Source organism: Oryx dammah, unplaced genomic scaffold, assembly GCF_014754425.2.
Source record: "Oryx dammah isolate SB20612 unplaced genomic scaffold, SCBI_Odam_1.1 HiC_scaffold_1, whole genome shotgun sequence".
NCBI lineage: Eukaryota > Metazoa > Chordata > Mammalia > Artiodactyla > Bovidae > Oryx > Oryx dammah.
The window spans coordinates 644,139-663,414 of NW_024070185.1; the positions used below are offsets into that span (position 1 = coordinate 644,139).

Genomic DNA, 19,276 nt, shown 5'->3' on the forward strand with positions numbered 1-19,276 from the left:
AAATGCCATCTACAAACCCAGGACACAGGCCCTCACGGACTCGGAAGGAGCAGACCACACCAACACCCCGATCCCTGACTTCCACGCTCCAGACCTCTGAGAAAGCAAATTCCTATTGTTTAAGCACTTAGGCTATGGTTGTGTCACTGGAGCAACCTCAGCCACACAATTAACACACACACCCCAAATGTAGTCCCATCCTTTCCTCCTACCTGAGTGTCCACAGCGAGTGCTCAGTGTAAATGCAGTCCAGTGGAACTTCGAAATGCCTCCTAAGGCTTTTCTTCATTTCACTTATTTCAGCCTCCCACAAAATCACTCTCTCCAATCTTGCCCTGGAATTCAAATTTTAAAAACTGAATATAAAATATCAGGAAAATCAGTAAATATATTGCTTGTATTTTTTTTTAAGTTTCTTTCTTTTTGTTTTTTAAGTTTGATGTTATAACTATACATGCCAGGTGAAAAGAATGCCAAGTAACTCAAACCTAAAATGTACTTGTCTTATTAGAGGACATTTATCAGGCTTTAATTACCCAGATTTATCAGCTTACCATTTAAATATATTTTAAGTGTAAGTATTCATATGGATTTAATAGGAATTAGCAAAACCTTCCGAACTATCCCATCCCTCAGGCTAACTAAGCTTTATTTATTTTCTATCTCCAGTTTTTGACATCAAATTTGACAGAAAAATTCAATTTTCCTAAAAACTGCATACAAATTCAAATGCTTCACAGCTGAAGAAGTATAGAAAATTGTATCTGCTGGACTCTCATTCTAACATACACTCTGCAGATATTCTAGAGGTGCCAAGATCAGCCTTGAGATGAGCTGGGGTCTGTTTCCACCAGTAAGTCACCAGGAGACACAGGGGACAGCCGGTGCAGCCAGCAGAGAGGCCTGAGTCAGCCCCGGCAGCATGCAGGCTGAGACATCATGTGCAGCCTTTTCAGACCCAGACCTATCGTCCACGATCACCTCATCTCAGAAATACACCTGGCAGTATCAGAAAAGACTAACATATTGCATTCTGGTTATTACTTCTCTCAAGAGTAAATAAGGACAAATGCTAGGAAAGAATACTGAGTGCAGATGGGAATCATGCAACTATTATAATGAAGTTTGTTTTCCAGGTTGCTTTATACATTAGAATAAAAAAAAAAAAAACAGGCATGACTCTACACATCTGTATACTTTACATTAAGACAATAAGAAGCTGAAGTTGAACGGTTCTATGAAGACCCACAAGACCTTTTAGAACTAACACCCAAAAAAGATGTCCTTTTCATTATAGGGGACTGGAATGCAAAAGTAGGAAGTCAAGAAACACCTGGAGTAACAGGCAAATTTGGCCTTGGAATACGGAATGAAGCAGGGCAAAGGCTAATAGAGTTTTGCCAAAAGAATGCACTGGTCATAGCAAACACCCTCTTCCAACAACACAAGAGAAGGCTCTACACATGGACAACACCAGATGGTCAACACCAAAACCAGATTGATTATATTCTTTGCAGCCAAAGATGGAGAAGCTCTATACAGTCAGCAAAAACAAGACCAGGAGCTGACTGTGGCTTAGATCATGCACTCCTTATTGCCAAATGAAGACTTAAATTGAAGAGTGTGGGGAAAACCACTAGACCATTCAAGGATGACCTAAATCAAATCCCTTATGATTATACAGTAGAAGTGAGAAATAGATTTAAGGGACTAGATCTGATAGACAGAGTGCCTGATGAACTATGGACGGAGGTTCGTGACATTGTACAGGAGACAGGGATAAAGACCATCCCCATGGAAAAGAAATGGAAAAAAATAAACTGGCTGTCTACGGAAGCCTTACAAATAGCTGTGAAAAGAAGAGAAGTGAAAAGCAAAGGAGAAAAGCAAAGTTATAAGCATCTGAATGCAGAGTTCCAGAGAATAGCAAGGAGAGATAAGAAAGCCTTCCTCAGCGATCAATGCAAAGAAATAGAGGAAAACAATAGAATGGGAAAGACTAGAGATCTCTTCAAGAAAATTAGAGATACCAAGGGAACATTTCATGCAAAGATGGGCTCTATAAAGGACAGAAATGGTATGGACCTTACAGAAGCAGAAGATATTAAGAAGAGGTGGCAAGAATACACAGAAGAACTATACAAAAAAGATCTCCATGACCAAGATAATCACAATGGTGTGATCACTCACCTAGAGCCAGACATCCTGGAATATGAAGTCAAGTAGACCTTAGAAAGCATCACTACGAAAAAAGCTAGTGGAGGTGATGGAATTCCAGTGGAGCTATTTCAAATCCTGAAAGATGATGCTGTGAAAGTGCTGTACTCAATATGCCAGCAAATTTGGAAAACTCAGCAGTGGCCACAGGACTACAAAAGGTCAGTTCTCGTTCCAATCCCAAAGAAAGGCAATGCCAAAGAATGCTCAAACTACTGCACAATTGCACTCATCTCACATGCTAGTAAAGTAATGCTCAAAATTCTCCAAGCCAGGCTTCAGCAATATGTGAACCGTGAACTTCCAGATGTTCAAGCTGGTTTTAGGAAAGGCAGAGGAACCAGAGATTAAATTGCCAACATCTGCTGGATCATGGATAAAGCAAGAAAATTCCAGAAAAACATCTATTTCTGCTTTCTTGACTATGCCAAAGCCTTTGACTGTGTGGATCACAATAAACTGTGGAAAATTCTTCAAGAGACGGAAATACCAGACCACCTGACCTGCCTCTTGAGAAACCTGTTTGCAGGTCAGGAAGCAACAGTTAGAACTGGACATGGAACAACAGACTGGTTCCAAATAGGAAAAGGAGTATGTCAAGGCTGTATATTGTCACCCTGCTTATTTAACTTCTATGCAGAGTACATCATGAGAAACGCTGGGCTGGAAGAAGCACAAGCTGGAATCAAGATTGTCAGGAGAAATATTAATAACCTCAGATATGCAGATGACACCACCCTTATGGCAGAAAGTGAAGAGGAACTAAAAAGCCTCTTGATGAAAGTGAAAGAGGGGAGTGAAAAAGTTGGCTTAAAGCTCAACATTCAGAAAACTAAGATCATGGCTTCTGGTCCCATCACTTCATGGGAAATAGATGGGGAAACAGTGGAAACAGTGTCAGACTTTATTTTGGGGGGCTCTAAAGTCACTGCAAATGGTGATTGCAGCCATGAAATTAAAAGATGCTTACTCCTTGGAAGGAAAGTTATGACCAGCCTAGATAGCATATTAAAAAACAGAGACATTACTTTGCCAACAAAGGTCCGTCTAGTCAAGGCTATGGTTTTTCCAGTGGTCATGCATGGATGTGAGTTGGACTGTGAAGAAAGCTGAGTGCTGAAGAATTGATGCTTTTGGATTGTGGGGTTGGAGAAGACTCTTGAGAGTCCCTTGGACTGCAAGGAGATCCAACCATTCCATCCTAAAGGAGATCAGTCCTGGGTGTTCACTGAAGGACTGATGCTGAAGCTGAAACTCCAATACTTTGGCCACCTGATGTGAAGAGTTGACTCAGTGGAAAAGACTCTGATGCTGGGAGGGATTGGGGACGGGAGGAGAAGGGGACGACAGAGGATGAGATGGCTGGATGGCATCACCGACTCGATGGACATGAGTTTGGGTATACTCCAGGAGTGATGGACAGGTAGGCCTGGCGTGCTGCGAATCATGGGGTCGCAAAGAGTCGGACACGAGTGAGCGACTGAACTGAACTGAACTGAACTGAAGACAATAAAGGCACAAAAAAACTAAAATCACATTTCTTGAAAGTTATTCTAAAATGACTCTAAGATATTTTAGTGGCTGTCCTTTATAAGTGGGTATCAACTTTCACAAATTCCATTTTAAGCAACTTTGTAAACTTGCAATTTCTAAAAAAACAAATGTATAATTTGCACTTCTGAGGAAAAGGAAGAAAAAAGTGAATACAATGAAGAAAATTACTGTAAAATATTGTATACTTGTTAAAATATTCAATGATCCTCTCCTGGATGTCCCCCAGAAGTGCAGTACAATTAACTGGATGTGTCATAAAGAGGGAAAGAAGCCACACTGTCATAAGTGAAAGCTGGAACATTCATTGATCAAGGACTTAATACCACAATTCAACTAGAAATACTCCACTGTTCATAATTTCTCCTCTGAGCCTTTATTGCTTTAGACAGGTTTCTTCTTCAAATTTTCCTTCTTTTTTCAGAATTTGGGTTGTTATGAATAGTTTGCTTCTTTATCAAACCAGTAAAAATGCATAAAGCTGATATTTCCATTAAGTGAATATTGTGTCCAGATTGAAAATACATGAGAATTCTTGATAACAGGATGTCCACAGCACCCCAGAGCAGTCTGCATCAGTCAGCAGAGTCTCTAGCAGCAAGAACACTTGTGGGTGATAATAATCACCTCTCATCTCATTTTAATTTAAACCTCATTTTAAAATGATGAAATGAAAATCTCAGGCACACCATATAATAATTTAGCTAACTTCAGTTGAGTTCAGTCGCTCAGTCATGTCTGACTCTTTGCGACCCCATGAACCGCAGGACGCCAGGCCTCCCTGTCCATCACCAACTCCCGGAGTTCACCCAAACTCATGCCCATCGTGTCGGTGATGCCATCCAGCAACTGAACTGAACTGAATCCAGCTTGAAATCATGACTCCTAGAGGCCTGAAGAAAAGCTATTGGAAGACTAGAGCCTGAAAAGGCCAACAGCTGCTGTCACGACCAAGGAGACAAGCACAGCCGGTGGAAGGAAGATACACAGAAGTGTCAGCAGGAAATCCTACCTTGCTCTAGAACATGAGAAATCTGAGTCAGAGGAGCTCTAAAAGCTGTTTCCACTTTCAAGGAAGTAACTACCGTTCACTGCAAAACAGTTACGAACAGCTGTGGCCCGCCCAGCAGCGCTTTGGGACTGTGTGCGCAGCTCTCTGCAGGAAGCCCTCCTGGGCATGAGGTCCTCTCCTTGTCACTTAGCAGAGTGATACTGTCTCTGACTTTTAACCAGGCGCCCCAGGCTCTACTCATCTCTGCCCAAGCACACCTTTCAAGTCTGGACACACAATATCTTGCCTGGCTGGTTGGTTCTCTATAGAGATCAGAGAAGAAGAAATGAGAATCAGTAATTAATAGGTGACCAGACCTCTTCTTGAGCTTCCCCTTCAGTAATCGTGTAAACTGTATGACCAAACTGCGTGAATAAGAGAACATCCAGAGGAAGATTCTGAGGCATCCTTAAGCCTGGAGGGGATGGCGACTGACCCCCCTCATCTCAGTGATTCCCTGAGATGACTCCCCTCCTTCCCTTTATTTTTATTTATTTATTTTTTAGGTGCTCAATGATTTTTATTTTATTTTTAAATTTAAATTTATTTACTTATTTATTTTACTTTACAATATTGTATTGGTTTTGCCATACATTGACTTGAATCCGCCATGGGTGTACATGTGTTCCCCATCCTGAACCCTCCTCCCTCCCCATCCCATCCCTCAGGGTCATCCCAGTGCACCAGCCCTGAGCACCCTGTAACATGTATCGAACCTGGACTGGCAATTCATTTCACATGTTTCAATGCCATTCAGCCGAGCAGGATCTCAGAGGTGTTTCTAGCAGATACTCAGCCCACCCTCCTCCCAGATGGCTGGCATCCTGATTAAAAGCACCTTTCCTTTCTACTGACATTTGTGAGAATGTAATTGATTTTGTAAGCTGTGAGTAGCAGGACACCACATAAAATAACAGCTGGAGATAAAAAGAGGAAAATGCACGGTCCCTGCTGTGAGGGAGCGACAATTTAGGAGAAAGAGACCAATGCGTGACAACTGACCCACCAAGTACTGCAGTGCGGCATGAGCAAAGAGTCGGACACGACTGAGCGACTGAACTGAACTGAACTGGACTGATGAGCCCGGGAGAAAGGGGCAAGTCCAAACAGGGGTAGGGGGAAGAGGGGCGCGCATGCCTCAGGCGAGCTGCTGCACAGAAGCTCTGGGGGCATGGGATGGAGGGCCAAGATTACGGGACAGTACACGGGGACACAGCCCTAGGGAGAGGCGGGTGTGGGGTACTGTCAGACGAGAGTAGTAGGAAGCGCACCTGAAGAGGTGAGAGCAAAGCCCACACATGCTGGTCCGTGGACAACAGCCCAGAAGGAGGAGCGAGTGAGGGTGAGGTTATCAGCCTCAATGTCAGCTGCAGTATGGGAGGGAGCCTCAAGGTCAGGTTCCAAGAAGAACTTTGTGACCACCCAAGGAAGATGTGGACACTTTGAGACCAGGACGTCACTGAGGACATGAGGATGGGGGTGGGAGGAATGCATTTCAGACCCAGAGGAGTCAGAATTAGACCCCAAGAACTAGGGCCCCAGAATGAGGGCCCCGAGGCAGAGGGGCCCACCGCACACACAGTTCTCCAAGCACAGAACTGGCCAGCAAACAAGTCCCAGTGACAACTAACTGGTCTGTGCAGCCAGCGGCCTCCCTGCTGGGACGTGCGACTATCTCGGCCTTCCCAGCACAACGTACTGAGCTGCAAACTCACACTGCCTTGTATTTCTCCATGGATTTTTTTTTCTCTTTGTGCAGTTTGTTCGCCACGTCGTGGGCCTCTTCATCTGCCCTGGGGGGCCTTCTGCGCTCCTGCTTTTGCTGTAGAAACTTTTTCACACTTTCAGCCCTTCTCTCCACGCCCCTAAATCAAACTTGGAAAGAGAAGAAAAGAAGGCGTGCCTTGAAAGTGATGTAATAAAGACAATCCAACCATCCAGGCAGCCACTGCTGCCACTGACATACGGCTGTCGAGATTGAATACCCCTTGCTACGAGCTTCATTCTGAACACGGGGTGCTCTGGGTCACAGACCCATCACTAACCACGTTTTGGGAGATCGGAAGTCCCCCTCCTGGGGCAGCAGCAAGCAGAGCCCCCTGGAAAATGTTCCTGTAGGAGGGGTCGGGCACCCCACAGGCAAGGGGCCGATCCCAGTGCGTTTTCTCTGTCTACAGAAGAGGGTTGCTCCCCTGCATACTCTTAAGAGAGGGGTAAAAAATTAACAAAAAATTTTTTCTACTATTTTCAAATTTATTTTTATTGTTATTATAGTTGTTCTTATACTTAATTCCAGTGGCCTTTACGTCTCTCTTGTAACAGAATCAAAGACCCTTGTGTGTGTTCTAAGTCGCTTCAGTCATGTCCAACTCTGTGATCCTATGGACTGTAGCCCGCCAGGCTCCTCTGTCCATGGATTCTCCAGGCAAGAATGCTGGAGTGGGCTGCCATGCCCTCCTCCAGGGGACCCTCCCCACCCAGGGATGGAACCCGGGTCTCTTATGTCTCCTGCACTGGCACGTAGGTTATGCACCACTGGTGCCACCTGGGAAGCCCCCCAAGACCCTTAGTATTAGCTAAATATATCTAAGTCCTGACTTTATTTTTTACTGAAGTAGAGTTGATTTAAAATATCATGTTAGTTTCAACTGTACAAGATAGTAATTCAGTGTTTTTGAAGATTCTACTCCATTATGGGTTATTATAAGACCATGACTATGATTCCCTGTGCTGTAGAGCAGGTCCTTGTTGGCTATCTAATATATAGTATTAATAGTCTGTTAATCCCAAGCTCCCAGTTTGTCCCTCCCCAGCTTCCCTCTTTCCTTTGGTAACCATAAGCTTGTTTCCTATGTCTGTGTGACCATTTCTGTTCCCCATGTACACTAGTTTGTATGACTATTTAGATTTCACACATAAGTGAGATCATAGAGTATATGTCTTTCTCTGTTTGACTTATCTCACCAGAGAATATTATGATTAGTGAAGTAAGTTAGATTTCTTGATGGTCAAATCTTCTGTGAATTGTCGTGCTTCCTTTGCTTTTCTCTGTGTTTTTTTATTTTCAGTTTTATCAAGACAAAATTGACATATAACACTGTACACATTTAAGGTAAAGAAAACACGATAATTTGATACAGGTATATATAGCAAAATGATGACCATAATAAGGTTAGTTAACAAAACCATTACCTCCCAAGTTATCTTTTTTTTCCTTTTGTGGTGAGAACATTTAAAGTTGAACTGGAAAGGTGTCATTTTAAATATGTACTCTGATAACAAAAGGGAACCAAAAATCGTACTGAACACTACAACAGTCAAGTTTGTATAACTCTTATCCTTAAAGGAAAGCATCCAATAAAAAACAAACTAAATGACTCACAGAAAAAACGATGCAGGTAACTTCTCTATTCCCCTTAGCTTTGCAACGAGAAGTAGAAACATAATTGCCATGTTTTCTGAACAACCAAAGGACCACAGACTGAAGGAGGATGAACACTCTCCAGGACCATTCTTGCCTGCAGCAGGGAAAATAAAATTGTTTTAAGTTCTGCATAATGAAGACAGGAGTGCCTACTTCTTGATAAAACATATTCATCACTATCTAATCTATATGCCTCTGGTTCTTTAATAGAGTATGTAACAAAAATAATAAAGATGAAAGTATAAGATAAAACATTGCAAAAGAACTAAAGAAGTACACTAGAGAACAAAAAGATAAAAAGTAATAACCAAGCACACAGGTGCAATTTAACATGCAACTTTTTAAAGCAACACAAATCAGTCAGGAAGAGGATTATTTGGTAAATAATGCTACTTTCACTGTGGCAGCAGATGGGGTGAATCAGTTTCTCTCTTTATCATGTAAAAATGTCTTATAAATATATTTTAAAGGTTTTTCTTGGCAAAATAAGTGGAATAAAATAAAACTATGTTTCTGAGCAGGAGGAGATAATCTAAGTTAAAAGATAATGGGAAATGCTCATCTGAGAATTCTAATATGTGTCACACTCCAAAAATCAGAAACTTCAATATATGACAACAAGCAAACATCAAAATAAAAAGATCATCAACTTACTTAAAATAAATATGCATAACTCATATGACCCCGGGTTAAGGTTTTAACACAAAAATAATTTCTGCAAATTAAAACAAAGTCATAAAAGAAAAAAAAAAAGCTTTCTGAAAAAGAGATAAAGAAGTCAAAAGCTCTCCTCAGCTATTATCAATCACTGTAACTCCAGCCCCACACTGTCTGGGCATCACGACCTGGTCCATGGAAGGGCTCCGTCTGCCTGCATCCGTCAGAACTCAGAGCACACATGGCAGGTGGGGCAGGGGAGAAGTCAAGGACCAAGATCCTTTCTCTCTGATCTATCTCAGAACCACTGGACTTCACGCTCAACTGAAAATCCTAGAATGGAGGTTGAAGATTAAAACGTAAAGACAATAGTCATGACTGCACAGTATAACTCAAGGAAACAAGAATACAGAGATGCTTCATCCAAAACATGTGTGAAAATTACCTTGTTGGTGTGGCCATTCTTCACCCAGCTTGTCAGTTCTGCCTTTAAGCTCTCTTCACACTTTCTAGCATCCATCTTCCTAATGACTATTTTATTCTCAAAATAAAATGAATTTATTTTATTCCTCTGGACACAACTCCTTGAAAAGGAATGCCACAAAATTCAGTAAAATCATGCAAGAAAATCCAAGTGCTTCTCGACAATATGTCTCATGAACAGAATTACAAGTGTCTTGCAAACAGGGGGCAAACTATCTCCCCATCGTTCCTGGTGTGTAAACCTAATGGGATGGTGAACCCTTACAGAAGAGTGTGCAGCAAAACCAACCAGGAGGTGAACACAGATGGGCAGAGAGAAGGAAGGGGCATGAGAGGAGAGGAAGGCAAGAATAGAAACCCAGGACCCGGCACACAGTGTGGGAGATGGAAGGGTGGTCCTGTCCCAGAAAGCAGAAGAGGAAGCAAGCTCAGGAGTTGAGGGGCTTTCCACCCCAGTTGCAGGAAAACACAGACTGTGAGCAGGAAGGCTATTAGAGGAGGAGCAATCTTATTTTGTAAAGAATCCACTGGTGATTTTCAAAGATCAGATGCAGACGATTAGGAAGGGTGATAGCGCACCTCTGTGAATGGCAGTTACCATCCACTAAAATCAATTCAAAAACAATTGCTAAATTACTGTTTACCTGAGCTCTGAGACAACTTTTCCAGAATTCAAACATGGTAGGTATCATAAAGCTGGACCATTTCTTGAGGTGAAAGGGTAAGATCGGAAGGGAATCCAAACTTTTCAATCTACATTTAAAATAAAATTGAAAATTTTAATATTCTTTCAGTTTCATCTGAAGTTTTATCCTTTGCTTCAGAGTCACTATCGTGAACCCAGACACTGAAACTATCCCTGATCTAAAATGCTTGATGGAAACACAGTACTAACCAAGAGTGTCCCTGATTTACTAACAGAGGGGAAAAACCCAAAAGCCCACCACAAAGTCCTTATACAAAGTTCTGAGACCTTGCAGCTGGGCCAGTTCTCTATAAGGGTAGAGGTGAGGGGGCGTCTAAAAGATCTGCAAATTCGGTTCAGACAAGAACACACAGCCTCCACCCTGGCACCAGAAGTGAAAGTGATTTCATTATGAATATGGTTCCTGGCTTTTGAGCACCAGCCTGAAAGGGGCAAATCTGATTTTCTCAAGTTCTAAGATCACTTGGAAGGACTGATGCTAAAGCTGAAGCTCCAATACTTTGGCCACCTCATGGGAAGAGTTGACTCATTGGAAAAGACTCTGATGCTGGGAGGGATTGGGGGCAGGAGGAGAAAGGGACGACAGAGGATGAGATGGCTGGACGGCATCACTGACTCGATGGACGTGAGTCTGAATGAACTCCGGGAGTTGGTGATGGACAGGGAGGCCTGGCGTGCTGCGATTCATGGGGTCGCAGAGTCGGACATGACTAAGCAACTGAACTGAACTGAACTGAAGATCACTTGAAGGTCACCTTCACAACACTCAAGGAAACTTCTCCCCAGGTCACTGACTCAGTTCTGCTTTAAGCCCTCTGGACATCCATGTCATTCATTTTCCCTCAGATATTTTAAAATATAAATTTAAAAATCCTGTTCTCCAAAAGCTTGTATTGCAGTAAATTCTGTTGGATTCAACCACTATTGCTGCAAATCCACTGCCTGTGAAACTAGGATCCCTGAAATGCTGGCAGATTTCCTTCAAAAGAAAAGGTTGTGGTGGGGAGGTTGGTTTATGAATAAGCTTCCTCAAGGTTTCTCATTGGAAAGGTTATGTCTTCAAGAAGGGGCTATGTACACAGATTTCTCCAAAGTTATTTGACAGTAAGGAATGAGTTTTAATAAACAGCTACTAAGTTGTGAAACTCAGGTTTGGAAATTCAGGGCTAAAAAAAAGCCACTTCAAATAATACAGTTGAAAAAAATTGTTTGTTAGGCTGGAAAGTACAGTCAAGTTTGAATCAGAAGATCTAATTCTAATTCCACCTCTAAATGCTGGTTCCTCATCTACAACGTAGGATCCAAGTATCTCTCTTGCCACCTTACAGACGGCAGTAAAAGCAAATAAGGCAAACACCTCAGCACAAGGTTTTGGACTTTTTAAACTAGGAGATAAGTAAGACCTGAAGAGCTAATGCCCAGCACAGTGACTACAGACAACAAAGCTGTATTACGAACACCAACGTGCTGAGGATGTGTGCACTCAGCTACTCAGTTATATCTGACTCTTTGCACCCCCATGGACTGTGGCCCACCAGGCTTCTCTGTCCATGAGATTTCCCAGGCAAGGATGTTGGAGTGGGTTGCCACATCCTCCTCCAGGGGATCTTCCTGACTCAGGATCAAACCTGCACTGGCAGGAAGGTTCTTTACCACTGCGCCACCTGTCCATGTGTAGGACAAGAGCCCTACACATGCTGGGACTGGATCTTAACTGTCCCACCACACACAAAAAGAGAAAGGATTAGGACTCAGACTTGACACAGGTGGCCGTCATACTGCAAAACAAATATACCAAGTCAACATGCTGCACCCCTTAAACTTACACAAGGCTTTATGCCAAACGTACTTTGACTGAGGTTGTAAAAATCAACAGAATGTAGGTGAGTGCCTGGACTACAGTTCAGCATCTCAACCTGAGCAGTGAACTAGCTGAACAGAAAAAAATTGCTTTTCGCCAAATAGTATTTGAATATCTTGCTTTGAAATGTTACCATTTGTTCTCTTATTATTACTACGTAAAAGTGGCAACTTGCAGTGCATGGGGTGGATCTCAAAGAGTCAGACATGACTAGGCGACTGAACAAGAACATTGTCTTGCCCAAATAAAATAAATACAAGAACTATCATAATTTTTAAGATATAATTGTTCTGGTTTGGTCACTAGAATGCATTTGGTTTCTTAGGGCTCTTAGCCTCTTACAAAAGCCCGCATGCCCTTATTTCCACCATGGAGAGAAGTACTGCCTTTGCCGTCAGAACTAAGCTATACAACTCATGGCACAAGCCTAGAAAAACACCCAGCATGTGACCAATGCCTCAACTGTCCATGTACCTAATGAATGACCAACTTACAGGTCTTCATTTTTTAATCAATTTAACAACTCCATGGCCAAAAGCTGGGCCACACCATTCCATTCAGCTGGTGTTCACTGTGTGACAACTAATGAGCCAGCCCAGGGAGACAGGAAGAGAGATGAAAGGCCACAGCCTCCCACCCTCCTTCATTCCTGAGCACATAGCATCACACCACGATGGTGCTTCCGCAAATCGCATTGTCCCCAACCCCGCAGGTGACGGGAAGCACAGTTCCACAGGCAGCAGAAAGATGGGCAGCCCCTCCCACACTTGCTGGGGCTGACACCCCGGTCCCAACAGCTGTCCCCGGGTGGCCAGATAGCTGGTGACAAGGTTGGACTCCACCCTGTGCTGGAAATGAGCCTCACGTGGAGGCAGCCTTTCCTTCTAGAGCCCCATGTGACAGGAGACCACAGCAGACACCTATGGGGACAGCTCTTCTGTTCCTGAGGCTGCACCACCCCACCTCCTCACCTCCACCTGAGGTCTGCTACACAAGATCAGGGATCATCCCCTTGCTCGGGGAGGCTGCCATGCCTTTTACCACTGACGCTTAGGAAACACTCCACGTGAACACACGCTACACAGACAACGGTCAACATGCACATTTAATGCCGTCCAAGCTGGGTTCCTATTGCAAAGGAGACTCATGCAGCAGCATGGCCTTTGCAGGAGTTACATGAGGGTAGAGTAGCTGGATCCGCTTCCCAGCCATCCATTAATAGCCACTGAGATAGCAGACAGGCACTTGGAGCAAGATGCCAACCTCACCAAGTTCTCCCAATCCCTGTGCTCGCTGCCACCTAAAGGCAGTCTGCCCTGAACCGTCTACACAGAACGGAGGACTGTGTAAACGCTGCACTGAGATGCCTGGCGACAAGGTGGAAAGAGAAGAGGAGAAGAGATGGACACAGAGAAAGGGGGCTTGTTATCCATGTGCGTGTTATCACTACTACTCCAGTTTGGGGGTGTGAGTTAGGTCACAGGAATTTCACCCACATTTCAGTGTTCTTTAGATGTAGATGGAGCCGTTGCCACACAAAAAAGAAAGTCCCATAATGAAATCCTATTGGAAAACTACCACACTGAACTCATTTCGTTGCTTTTAGAAGCTACTCTGTCACAGCCCAAAGGCCACAACGTGCTTCTCACTCAGTCCCTCATGCATCTGTCCACCAGTCTGTTCAGAACACAGCGATGAAGCTGCAGACTCTGGGGTCATCCATCTGAGACCGTACCCCAGTCCCACCCCTTCCTTGGCAGTACAGGTTCTCTCTGCCCTACCTCCCTTGCTTGTCAACCGAGAGTATCAGTAAGGCATCCATCCTATTATTGTGAAGGTTAAAAGAGGCAAGATACATAAAATCCTTAGAACCCAAAGAATGTGCTCACTGTGGGTGTCTATATTCATGTAACAAACATTTCAATCCAGTTAGTTACAAACCACAAGGGCAGAAAATCTGTCTTCAAGGAATTATTCCAGTAAGAAGACAAGCTCTTAAGGAACTTCAGCAGCAAGCCAGCCACGACTGCTGTCAGACGGGAAATACAGACCAGATGCGTGGAGAGAAGACTCCCTCCAGCTAGGCAGGTCACAGAGGATTCTGAAGAGATTGCCCATGAGAAGAGCCATCAAAGATGAACAGGGTCTGGATGGCTGGTACTGCGCATCTGTGGTGCAACACTCCAGTTTTCAGATACACCATGAGGGCGTCCAGTAAAACCCATCAAGTGGGTGAGCAGCACTTAGCGCTGGGTCCTGGAAGACCTCAGAAGCCTGACCAAGGAGCTGTGCCTTTGGCTGCTTGCAAGAGAAAGCCATCAGAGGCTTGGCAGGATCAGAATTATCATCCTATTTATTCACCTAAGTTAGGTTTCGGATCCAGCTATGTCATTCAGGCAGAACTTGGAACTACTCCCTATGACATCAACTATGGTAACTAAAGAAAACTGCCTGTGGCTTAAAAACCGTCAGACTACAAGGCTTCACCTGACAACAGAGTTTAGAGTACATTTAACTTGTTCAGTCTCGGAAGGAAGGAAAACTATTGCCTAATTATCACTTTGAGAGGCAACCAAAGCTTTAAAGGGCCATCCTCGGAATAGAATGGAAAAGGAAAATTAAGAAATCTTCCCCTACTCAAACCCCAGAGCCCCAAATGAGGTCTCCTTAAGACTTCCACCAAAACATCACACTGTGATTGCTACATCAGTGAAAAGCATCTTTTCCTTGTCTAACCTAATTCACGGTGATCAAATTCTCACATGTATGAGACACTGTCCACACAAAGTTGTAGCTGCACTAAGAGAAGAGACAGTGTCCAAAAAGGTGGACATGGGTGCCGAGAAGAAGGAATATGGGCAAATATAACATCTAAGAATAAAGAAAAATCAACCCAAAAAACTTCAGGTTAAAGTGTTCAGTCATTTTTAAGCTTTGCAGAGACACACACCATTAAGGAACAGATAAAAACTGGGAAGTTATTCTTGTTACTTTTAAAACTCAGATTAAATATCTGTTAAAAGTACTGATTCTGTAATTCTGATGAGTACCACCCAGGCAGCTCTGCAATATCACATAAATAATAGCCTTTTCTCAGAACAAACATGGTGGAAGCATCACTCACGTGGTCCGTTGTCAACGCAGCACACAGGGGAAAATGGTCAAAGGAAATGTCACGATTGCTCACTGACCATATGTATTTCTCTAAATCATTGAATCTCTCTTCATCGAGCACTGGAAGTGAAGAGCAAGAATTTCCCAATGAATGGACACATAATGATGGGATAACTTGAAAGGAAGAGACAAAATTCCTATGATGTGTCAAACCTACCAAGTCTCACTTTACATGACTGCTTCATCAGCAAGTAGTTTTTGTGGGAACTGGCACGGCAGCTGGCATTTCTGTAGAAGCAATACTGTTTTCAATCACACTGTCTGCTTGTTTGCAGTACCGTTTTACAGATTGTAGCCACCTTAAAATTTAAATTACGTATTACTTATGCAGAACATGGAACCACTTCCTGAAATATCAAGTACTTCAAAACACAGAAAATTATATGTGCCTTAAAACTTGTACATAAATGAATAGGCCCTGGAGCCAGATGACCTAAGATTGAATCCCAGCCTCCTTACCATGGTCTGAGGCTCTTTGTTGAATCACAAAATCTCTCTGTGCCTCGTTTTTCACATTTAAAAGGAAATAATAATAGCAGTCAGAAAAACTATCTAACAGCAGCAATTAAAATAATAAATCATAAGAGTTTTGGGCCATTGAAGACAAATCAACATATGCAAAGTACTTAGAAAGGCACTTGGCAAACCAGAGTCTTTGCTAAAACTGTTGTTAGTGGGCAAGGATCTAGCACAACGGGAAAATGATATGGGGCTTTCAACTAATAAGGCTTCCCTATCTTTCTAAACCTCTGCAAACTGGGACAACATAAGAAGTCTCAAGGTCCATGGCAAACTGCATCCTTATGTGTGTGTGTGTTGCTCAATCAAAGCGTCTGACTCTGCGACCCCACAGACTGTAGCCCACCAGGTTCCTCTGTCCATGGGATTCTCCAGGCAAGAATACTGGAGTGGGTAGCCTATCCTTTCTCCAGGGGATCCTCCCGACCCAGGGATTGAAACTGGGTCTCTTGCATTGCAGACAGATTCTTTACTGTCTGAGCCAACGGGGAACCACTATGCTATTTTAATTTTATTTCTTTGCAAAAGGACAAAGAAAAAGAAAAATAAATCAATCACTTCTGGTGAGCCTTTTTTGAGATACAGGGGAAGTTTCCTTCTCAACTGAAGATCTGGCTGGGGGAACCCTTGGTTTTTTCCTTTCCTTTCCTTGCTCAGCACCTGCCAGGAGGGGTGAGTTTATTCCCTGAATATTCAGAGATAAGGTAAGAGATTCATCAGGTGGTTATGGAACTTTCCAGAACATATATAGAAAAGATAACATTCAAACATTCAAAACAGTTAAGTATTCTATCTAGACTGAAGCTCAGGCCTACTCAAGTCAGATGCTCCGGGTTGCTGATGGTGGTGGAAAGGGCCAGGAAGGGGCAGAGGATAATGATGAGATGTTTCCAGATTTCTGCTCCAATTTCCTCACCAAGACAATGGACCTATTAAAGACAAAAATGCTCCATTAAAACTGAGCAGGAGGTCTGAAAGATGTCTTTCCAAAGGAAACAAACAGATGGCCAATAGTTACATGAAAAGATGCTCAACTTTACCCATCATTGAGAAATGAAAATCAAAACCACATGAGATATCACTCACACCTGTCAGCACAGCCACCACCAAAAAGAACACAAATCAAATCTGTTGGCTGGAGGCTTCCCTGGTGGTTCAGTGGTAAAGAATCTACCTGCCAATCCAGGAGACACAGGTTCAATCCCTGATCCAGGAAGATCCCACAAGCCATGGCACAACTAAGCCTGCACACCACAGCAATTAAGCCTGTGCTCCTGAGACCAGGAGCTGCAACTACTGAGCCCACGTGCCACAGTGAAGCCCTCACAGCCCAGAGCCCGGGCTGCACAGGAGAAGCCACTGCAGTGAGAAGCCTGGGCACCACAACTAGAGAGAAGCCCCCACTTGCCGCAGCTAGAGGAGAGCCCATGCAGCAGTGAAGACCCAGCACAGCCCAAAGGCAAAAACACAAAATAAACAAAAGCATGGTAAAGAGCAACCTGAATGTCCATTACTCAGAGACTAAATACATTGAAAAAAATATTGTTGGTGAGGGTATGGTGAAACAGGAGCCCTTGTACACTGTTAGTGGGAACGTGAGATGGTTACAACCACTCAGAACAGTACCAGAGGCTCCTCAAAAAACTAAAAATAGAACTGCCATATGATCCAGCAATTCCACTTCTGGGTATTTATCCAAAGAAAACAAAAGGATATACGCATCCCCCATGTTTATTGCAGGACCATGTATAACAGCCAAGATAGGAAGCAACCTAAGTGTTCACTGAAGGATGAATGTATGGATAAAGAAACTGTAGTATGTATACATAGGATGGAATATTATTTAACTATAAAAAAGAATAAAATCTTCCCATCTGTGATCATGGAAGGATGTCAAGGGCATTATGCTAAGAGAAATAAGTCAATAAGTCAGACATAAAAAGACAAACAACGATTTCACATGTGAAATCTTAAAACACACACACAAACAAGCTCAAATATATAGAGAACACATATGTAGTTACAAGAAGTGCGTGTGGGAGAAGTTGGTGAATGGCTTTTGTTTGTTGTTTTAGTTTAGATTATTTAGATTAAATAAATTAAATAACTTTCCAGTTGATTTAAAAATAGCAGATGAAAATAAGACCTGGAAGCTTGAATCACCATTATACATGGTTCCATATTTGCCAACCATACCAAGTTTACATAAACACTGACAAATTCAGCGAACACAAAATCCTAACACACATCCTAATTAATTCTTTTAATTCCCACAACCAACCCGTCAATAATTCCTCTGTATCTTACTTTCCAAAATATCTTTCAAATCTAAGCATTTTCTCCACTTCCATGGCCCCCAGGTCATCCACAATATCCTCCTGGCTGACCTCCCAGTTCCCCTGGGCCCACCCCTGCACTCTTCACGTCATAGCCAACAGACGTGTCTCGAGGATGAACTCAATCAGGCCATGTCCCCAGTTACATTTTCTCAATATCTTCCCACCACATGTGGAACAAAATACAAACTCCTGAACAGGGCGAACATTGTGTTGGGGGTTACGACCCCCACCAGCCGGCTCTCCAGCCTCATTCCAGCCCCTCTCCCTTCGTGCACTTACTTCTCTCCAGACACACTGGACTTCGCTTTGCTGCCTGAACACAAATTTCCTACCCCAGAACTTCCACATACACTCTTACCTCTGCTTAGAATGCTCTGACCCGCTTTTGGACTTGCAGAATTCGGCTCAGTGTCACCCACTGGAAGACTCTTCCCACCGGAACTGAAGAGCTGGCCTCAGGTGCACCCATGCCCCACCTGGCCATCATCACATAGACAGGCTGGCCCTTCTCGCCACCACGTGCAGGGAAGTGGGCTGCCGCAGTCACACGTACGCTCAGCTGTCTGATCCCTTTGGCCCAGTGGGTCTGTGGCTCACACCTGTGCATTCCCCCACCCACAGTGCCTGGCGTTGTGGAGACACTGCTTCTATACTTGCTGAATTCATGAATGTCCTTTGACCCGATAAAGCAAATGGAACTAGATTTAGGGAAGATTCTCAGAAGTGGTGTCAACTTATAAAATATAAGTTTTCATCTATTTTTTGCCCTGCAAATGTGAATTTCTGAGCCCTGAGGATGCCCAGGAACAGCAATACCTGCTATCTGTCAGCCATGGAGCTGCCAGCACTCCCTATGGTGAGCAAGGAAATAAGGATGTGAGTAATCAAATCACAGGACACAAGTTTCAGTTAAAAACTAAACATGTTGAGAGTTATGTTTCATTTGGTGGGAATTTTTAGGGCTTCAAGCCCAGGAGACAGTGTCTCAAATGACCCTGAGAGAACTGCTCTGAGGAGACAGGGAGGGGAGGGGAGGGTGGGAAGTCAGGTAATACAGAAACTTCCAACAGGGGGCAGGTAGTCTGAAAATCAAAAGATTATTGCTAATTAGGGAACACGTGCTGTAGTCCCTGGGGTCGCAAAGAGTCAAACATGACCGAGTCACTGAACCGAACTGAACTGAGGGAAGACGAGATATCTCATTAAGGAACTGCACTTTTCTGTGTATGGGAAGATGCAAGAGTCTGGGCCCACTGAAATCATCCCTTTCTTACGCATCTCAGCTATCTGGGGC

General features: G+C 43.5%; 1 protein-coding gene across 1 annotated transcript in view; it reads right to left on the reverse strand.

The window, feature by feature from the left end:
• DDX60 (DExD/H-box helicase 60) overlaps positions 1-19,276 on the reverse strand; it is a 54,945-nt gene that overhangs the window by 17,279 nt on the left and 18,390 nt on the right. The window contains 11 exon segments of the mRNA XM_040242115.1: positions 6,535-6,684; positions 8,190-8,278; positions 8,281-8,337; positions 9,346-9,459; positions 9,461-9,484; positions 10,028-10,066; positions 10,068-10,136; positions 15,075-15,184; positions 15,282-15,356; positions 15,359-15,446; positions 16,459-16,572. Coding sequence (XP_040098049.1) covers positions 6,535-6,684; positions 8,190-8,278; positions 8,281-8,337; positions 9,346-9,459; positions 9,461-9,484; positions 10,028-10,066; positions 10,068-10,136; positions 15,075-15,184; positions 15,282-15,356; positions 15,359-15,446; positions 16,459-16,572 — 929 coding nt within the window.